The sequence below is a fragment of the Phragmites australis genome, chromosome 1 (assembly GCF_958298935.1).
Source record: "Phragmites australis chromosome 1, lpPhrAust1.1, whole genome shotgun sequence".
Lineage (NCBI taxonomy): Eukaryota > Viridiplantae > Streptophyta > Magnoliopsida > Poales > Poaceae > Phragmites > Phragmites australis.
Window position 1 is genome coordinate 31,490,344 of NC_084921.1, and position 8,266 is coordinate 31,498,609.

An 8,266-nucleotide genomic window follows, 5' to 3' on the forward strand; every position below is an offset into this window, starting at 1 on the left:
CTTGGCTCGAAACCGCATCCGATCCGAAGACTGCTGACAACCCGGAGTATCTGGATCAACCTGGAGTATTCGAATTCAACATAACTAAAATCTGAAAAACGATTATAAATTTTGATCCCAAAATCTGATTTCGGTAAATTTAGACTCAACGTAAAAAAATTTCAGAGGACTATATATCCCAACTAAATTCATAATATCAAACACATTTGATCAAACTAATTACACTAAAAACTAATTCGGACACTTCAGCCAAAATATTTATCCCGTTCCGCTTCTAACTTCAGCCGTGTGAAGTTACAGATAAAGAGTAAACTGAGTCTGTTCACCATTACTGTAGCACGATTTTACTGTTTATTAAACATTGTAATATCAGATCTAAACTGTTCACCTTTAATCTAATACCTCAGATCCATTTGAAATCACTAACTTTACAGATGAGTTAAATCGGAGGATCTCAGTCCGTCCACACCAGCGGAGCGTAGCCAAAGCCAACAGAACCCGCGCCGGTGCGCGGCGCCGAAATATTTATCCCGTTCCGCCTCGGGGCACCGAAACATACCCTGGAGAGGCAGCTCATTAATTACTTGATTAATCAGCAGCGTTCCCCCTCGTCATCTTAATCTAATCTCCCGTGCTAATGACTGCCATGCCCCTTCTTATACACCACCAACGCCCTGTGTCCAGTACACCCTAGTCCACCGAAGCCACTCCTCTCGCTTGCTAGTCATGGCGCCTATCGCGGCGCTGCTGCTCCTGCTCGCCGCCTCCAATGCCGCGCTCGCCAAGCCCGTGGAGTACCACAGTTTTGTAGCCACACCTCTCTCGCCTCACACGTACACCGCTCCGGCCGCCGATGCGGACGAGGATGTCTTCGGTAGCAGCCTTGCCGTGGCGGAGGAGGGCGCCGCCGCGACGGCGGTGCACTTTCGCGTGGTCCATCGGGACGCGTTCGCGGTGAACGCCACAGCAGTCGACCTGCTCGCGCACCGATTGCAGCGGGACGGGCGAAGGGCGGCTCAGATCTCTAAGGCGGCGACCGGGGGCGCGGCCAACGGGACGCGGGGTGGAGGCGGCCGCGGGGTCGCGGCGCCGGTAGTGTCCGGGCTCGCGCTGGGGAGCGGTGAGTACTTCACCAAGATCGGGGTGGGCACGCCCGCCACCCCCGCGCTCATGGTGCTGGACACCGGCAGCGACGTCGCGTGGCTACAGTGCGCACCGTGCCGCCGCTGCTACGAGCAGTCGGGGCAGGTGTTCGACCCGCGGCGCTCGAGCTCGTACGGCGCCATCGACTGCGCCGCACCGCTCTGCCGCAGGCTCGACTCCGGCGGCTGCGACCTGCGCCGCAGGGCGTGCCTCTACCAGGTCGCCTACGGCGACGGCTCCGTCACGACGGGCGACTTCGCCACTGAGACCCTCACCTTTGCCGGCGGCGCCCGCGTGGCGCGCGTGGCTCTCGGCTGCGGCCACGACAACGAGGGTCTGTTCGTCGCGGCAGCAGGGCTCCTCGGGCTCGGCCGCGGCGGCCTGTCCTTCCCCACCCAGATCTCCCGCCGCTACGGCCGGAGCTTCTCGTACTGCCTGGTGGACCGCACCTCCTCGTCGTCCAGCCCCGGCTCCCACTCCTCTACCGTCACCTTCGGCTCCCGCGCCGTGGGCCCCTCTGCCTCGGCGTCCTTCACCCCCATGGTCAAGAACCCCCGCATGGAGACGTTCTACTACGTCCAGCTCATCGGCATCAGCGTGGGCGGCGCGCGCGTGCCCGGCGTCGCCGAGTCCGACCTCCGCCTTAACCCATCCACGGGCCGCGGCGGCGTCATCGTGGACTCCGGCACCTCCGTGACCCGCCTCGCCCGCCCCGCCTACTCCGCCCTCCGCGACGCGTTCCGCGCCGCGGCGGCCGGGCTCCGCCTCTCCCCGGGTGGTTTCTCGCTGTTCGACACGTGCTACGACCTCGGCGGCCGCAAGGTGGTGAAGGTGCCGACCTTGTCCATGCACTTCGCCGGCGGCGCCGAGGCGGCGCTTCCCCCCGAGAACTACCTGATCCCCGTGGACACGACGGGCACCTTCTGCTTCGCGTTCGCGGGCACCGACGGCGGCGTGTCCATCGTAGGCAACATCCAGCAGCAGGGGTTCCGCGTGGTGTTCGACGGCGACGGCCAGCGCGTCGGCTTCGCGCCCAAGGGCTGCTGAGATCTTCTGAGAGGAAGGCGCGGCGCGGCCGCGCGGGCGTGATTAATTAATCATTAGCTGGTAAAAGAAATGCGCCTCCTTATTATTAGTCATAATCAATGGAGGTTTGTTTGGCTTTGGATGCTGTAAAGCACGGGGGCAGTGCGCAGAGTTTGTCTCTCTGACACTCAGTAGTAGCTTTGATGTGAGAGAGGATAAGGCAGTTGGTCGATGAAGGCTGTAAAAGTAAAAGGCCATGTAAAAGTGTTTGGGTTAAAAAAATGGGGGAAATTTTGGGTGCAAACGGCTCCTTCCGTGCAATCGTGCAAACCAACGATATGGACCGTGCGATCCGCATCCAACGGAGTACCGCGATCCCACCCATCCTGCTGGTTTTTTTGCAGATACCCCCCCCCCCCGCGCCCTCACCATTTCCTGCCGACTGCCGAGTTTGCCCGAGCGTGGGGTCTCCGCCGTCGTGCCCGTCGCCGTTGTGCCCGTCGCCGCTGCGCACATCGCCTAGCCCATAGCCGAGCCCGTAGCTGTCCAGGGAGTCGCCGCCGAGCCTGACACAGCCGAACCCGACGCCGCCGCCGTGCTATGCTTCTCCCCGTCGTGCGCGTGTCGCCGTCCCGCCCACTGGCACCGCGCCGCGCCGCTCAGCTGGCCCAGCCGCGGCCCCGCTCGCGTGCTACCCTGGCCGAGCCCGGCCGGCCTTCTCCTCTCGTGCGTGGCCGCAGCACAAGCGCGCCGCCACCACCCTCTACTCCTTCCCGCTGAGCCACCGCGCCATCTCGGCTCTTCCCTGCGCCGTTGCATCGCGCCGCGCCGCTGCTCGTACGCGCGCCGTCCTGGCTACTGTCGCCGCCGCGCTCTGCATCCCGCGCCGCCGCACAGCCCTCGCGCCGCCCGCACGCGCCACCGCTAGCCCAAGCCGCCGCGTGCTCCTTCGCGCCTCGAGCTGCCGCCCACAATTCGGCTGAGAAGCCCGGCCGGCCATCTCCTTCCTCTCCGGCCATCTCCCCCCGCGCGAGCTGCCCTGGCCGAGTCCGGCATCGCTTCTCGGGGGCGATGGGGTCTGCGATAACTGGCTCGGCGTCGACGGGCTCCGCTGCGTCAGGTTCGGCTGTGTCAGGCTCGGCGGTGACGCCCTGGACGGCTACAGGCTCGGCGACGTGCGCGGCGGCGACGGGCACAACGGTGACGGGCGCGACGGCGGAGACCCCTCGCTCGGGCAAACTCGGCAGTCGGCACGAAATGGTGAGGGCGCAGGGGGTATCTGCAAAAAAACCAGCAGGATGGGTGGGATCGCGGTACTCCGTTGAATGCGGATCGCACGGTCTATATCGTTGGTTTGCACGATTGCACAAAAGGAGCCGTTTGCACCCAAGATTTCCCCAAAAAAATGTGCTTATGAGACTGGCTCTGTGCTTTGTGTGTACTTTCGTACTGGTTTCTGTAAAAGTATTTTGGTTAAAAATGCTCGCTTTTGTGCTGCCTGTGCTGTGTGCCAGGTTAAAAAAGAGAAGGAAGAAACCACGGGCAGGAGCATATGCACGACTGCACAGGCACAGCTCGACGCTCGGAAGTTATCTAACGGTCCAATGAGGTGGAGATATTTTTTCAGGGTTGCGTGTGGGCCCCACTTGTCTACCACCCTCCCAAATTTTTTTCTCTTTCTCGGTTTTGGCGTGAGGGAGGAGTATCTGGCACGAAACCCGCACGGCTGTGCTCCACCGATCACTGTGGACGAGGAATTGGGTTTACACCATCCAACCATATTATCTTCATTTCGTTTTCTCTGTTTCTATTTTTTATTTTCTTTTAACTCTAACAATTTTTTTAAAAAAAATTAAAAAATAAAATTCTAACCAAAAGAGAATAATCTTAAAAATTTATTCGTCACAAAAGCGAAAATCTATTAGTGAAAAAATTCTTAGCTCTGACCGGATTGGAATGGTCTTACGAGGAGAACGTTGCCGGACGGCCGCCTCGGACGCCGCGCCCGCTTAAACTGCGTTTGTCGCTGTCCGGCTCCCTGCTGCCACCTACCTCAATTTCTTTACCCACTTGTACTGCCTAGGGATGTCAACGGGGAAATTCCCCGCGGGGAATGGGTAACCATCCCCACCCCGATTGGGGGAAATTTTCCCCGTCCCCGTCCCCGTCCCCGCTCGCGAGGGAGAAAATTCTCCCATCCTCGTCCCCGTGCGGGGAAATATACCCGACGGGTTCCCCGTCCCCGCTACGCTAGCACGATGAAAGGCCTGCTGGCTGACGGGCTTTGGTGGGTTGGACTTTAGTTGGGCCGTATCTTGCATATATGGGCCATAGAGAGTTCAAATATTTTGGAGAATTATCCCCGCGGGGAAACGGGGACGGGGGACAGGGAACCGTCCCCGCCCCCGTCATACCCGACGGGGGAGAATTTTCTCCCATTAAACCCCCCGCGGGGGGAAATTGGCCCCATCCCCATCCCCTAATAGGGGAATTCCCCGTCGAGGAACGGGGATCGAGGCCCCGTTGACATCCCTAGTACTGCCGGTGTACTGCGACACCCGTCGTGATCAACTTGATGGATGCCAAACAAGCCACAAGGTTCGTATTCTGCTAGAGGAAAATTCCACTGGGCTAAATTAAAACTAATAACATACGATATCTTATTTATAAATTTAATATTTATATTAGATATTTTATTTATTAAAAAATATTTTTGACATCTCAGTGCCAAATACAATACTATATATCGTATTTGATATCTAAGATATCAAAAATAGGTGTATTTGACATCTTACAATATGTAATGCTATATTTGGCACTCAAGTGCCAAATACATCTTCGCCTTGTTGTGCCCTGTGCTCAAGAAGATAGAAGCTAAGAAGCTGTTGTACATATGCATTTAAGTTTTTTATTTACCTCTTAATTTTATTTAAAAATATAAAAAAGTTTAAAAATTATAAATATTTTTACGAGTAAACTAGAGCTTGCTAACAACCCCGTTTTAATTAGTTTATTCAAAAATAATGAACCAATATTTAACTAAAATTCCCAAATAAACCTACTTTTTTAAATTCTAGCAATTTTAATGCCTCAAATAAATTTCAAAAAATCTAGAAAAATTTACTAATATTCTTCTCATGTGATGTACTAATTTATAAAAATATTTTTTACCCTAATTTATTTTGTTAAATAAGTTCCTTTGTAATGTTTTATTTATATGTATTTTTATCATTTCATGTGATATTTTTCTCATGTGATGCATAAACAGGTTGACAACTATTATTAATATAGTAAAGCCATACACTTAAGAAACATAGAACCCAGGAATTATGAGTATATATTTACAGTTATCTTTGTGCATGTTTAAAATCTTTTTATTCAAATTGAATTAAATAGAGAATATCATATGAAATAATAAAATGCATATATATATATAATATTACAAAGTAACTCATATTTTCACTAGATAAGTTAGGGTTAGAAATATTTTTATAAATTAGTACATCACATAAAAAATATTAGTGATTTTTTCTAGATTTTTGGGATTTATTTGAGGCATTAAAAATTGCTAAAATTTATAAAAGTAGGCTTATTTAGAGAATTTTAATTAAATATTGGTTTAGTCTTTTTATCAAACAAATTAAGTGGGTTGCCAGTGAGTTTTAGTTTAGTCATGAAAATGTTTAAAAATTTTGGATTATGTTTGTACATTCAAATAAAATCTAAAGTTAAATAAAAACTTAAATGCACATATACAACGACTTCTAGCTTCTTTCTTCGCGAGCACAGTGCACAACAACGCTAGTCCATATTCGATATGTGAGGTACTGAATACGGTACTACGCATCATATTCGGCACTCATATGTCGAATACAGTCGTTTTTGGCACATGAGATACTAAAAATGATGCATAGTACCATATTCGACATTTGAGATGCCGAAAACATATTTTCGATATGTAAAATACTAAGTAGCTATGCTAAATTTATAAATACGAGAATATATTATCTATCTTAATAAATACGGTCTTATATGATGTCTATTTTTTATTTTTAACAAATTCTACTACTTCTCGTAGTAGTAGTATTTTCATGCTCTGGCCCAGCATTTGCGTAAATGCGTCGTACATTTAATTTGCATGCGGTGTTCACACAAAACTGGATGTGTGCTGGCATGGGCGGACCGACGTTGGTGCAAAGTTATTCAATTGAATACTTATTTTTTTTGAAAAAAAAGTATATAAGTAGCTATACTACGTATATATATCTAGTTGAGTTAACTTGTCTAGTTGCTGCTTTAATACATCAGACCATCTAGCAAAACGTGAGTCAAAACTAACATCTATCCTTCACTCGACCTATTAACTGGAAAGAGATTATCTTCTCATACCACAGTAGTAAGCATCAAAAGTCTATAATGTTTATACTAATTGCTAAATTTTGAGAAAAAAAGGCTTTCCAATTCTTCTAGGAATGAAGGAAAACAAGCGTCCCATCAGCCAAAACGTTTGGCTATGTACTACAGTGGTTACCAGGCGGTATCAGTTCACTATCAGCAGGTGGCCACGCGGCGGCGTGCTCCCCGCTTTCGTCAATTAACCCCTGCCCTCTTTCAGTCGCCCTGGCCCCATCCCTCCGCCCCCGCCCGCCTTTAATCGCATCGCCTGGCGCTTGCTGCGTGATCCGCCATTTATAGCACGGCGGACGTCAGGCGGTGCCGGGCCAGCGCAGCCAGCAGCGGGATAGCCTGCCATCTTAGTGTTATTTCATTTAAAAGATAGCACAACAGTCTGCTCAATCAAACATCTAAGGTATTATTTGGTTTCACAAATGGTAATGTGAATGATAATGGAAATGGATTACAGGGGACTAGCGATAAGATCACTTATTCCCTGCTTAGTTTGGTTGCACAAGGTAATGGTAAGGGAAATAGATTACAATATTTGGTTGCAGCTCAGGAATAGGAAGATATTCTTCTAGTTTGAATATTTTTATGAGAACTGCTCTACTGACCAACTAATCCAATGCATAAGATATTCTGCTTCTCTTTGAATCAGTGCTAACCAAAAATGATCATGTAAGCAGGTCAACTCATTTTAAACTGATCATATATCAATTATGAAAGAAATTCAAAAGAAACATGCATGTTTACATTTGAATGCCCTCACGGAACTGCTAGAATATAACTGTGAGCTATCTTAAAAACATATTAACTTCAAAGTAGTGCACCATACTTCAGAAATACTACTTGAACCTGAGTTAGGGCTGATTACAACATTTACATACTCCAAAGCTGGAGTAACAATTTTTAAAGCTCCAAGAACAAGGGTTGATAACAACATTTTCGTGCATTAAAGCTGAAGCTTGAGGTCCAAACATCCTGAACTGTGGCACCTTCTTTTTCTTCCTAGCTTCCAATCACTTCTTATTTGCTTCTTCTGCAAAAAGCAAAACAAATTACAATATGGTATGAGATGTCATACTTTCGTACAAACAAATGAAAGGAAATGACATGCGGTGTGCTAGTACAGTCCTCATAAAAAGAAGACAGGGAACAATAGAGAGATAAAGGGTATTATAATCTCAAAAGGAGAAGAGCTCAGCATAATTTTTCACATTTGACAAAAAAGACAAGGGACAATAGTCAAATGAAAAAAATACAGAATTAAATAATGGGCACAGTGTCTATTAGAATGCAGGTTTATTTTAGGTCTACTGCTAGGTTTGATTCCCCACGTTTCTTTCTTCTTGTTTTTTTTTTTTGTTTGTCATTGATCGCCATGTGACGATCTCCTAACATATAGTCTTCCTTGCAATTTTGAGCATGTGATCTCTCAACACATAGTGACTTACAAAAGCTTTCACGGGAGGATAGGCTCTGCATTAACCAGAAGAAGGGCATACAAATTTCCCTAGCAATTTGTACTCCAAACTTATTCAGGTTGGATGAGGCATCATATTCTTATTGCTCAAATGAGCTACAAGAGATGCATTGCGAGATGCATTGCGTGTTGCAACTAGGGAAATCAAAAAATTCAATAGCAGCACTGCATGAGGACAAACAACAGTTAATCATCAGCGAAGAACTTCAACAGTAT

General features: G+C 48.7%; 1 protein-coding gene across 1 annotated transcript; it reads left to right on the forward strand.

Moving 5' to 3' along the window:
• The first annotated feature begins 492 nt into the window (after positions 1–492).
• LOC133915231 (aspartyl protease family protein 2-like) lies at positions 493–2,307 on the forward strand. The gene has a single exon (XM_062358314.1). It carries the CDS (start codon positions 727–729, stop codon positions 2,188–2,190), a length of 1,464 nt encoding a protein of 487 aa, XP_062214298.1. The 5' UTR covers positions 493–726; the 3' UTR covers positions 2,191–2,307.
• Positions 2,308–8,266: the final 5,959 nt, after the last annotated feature.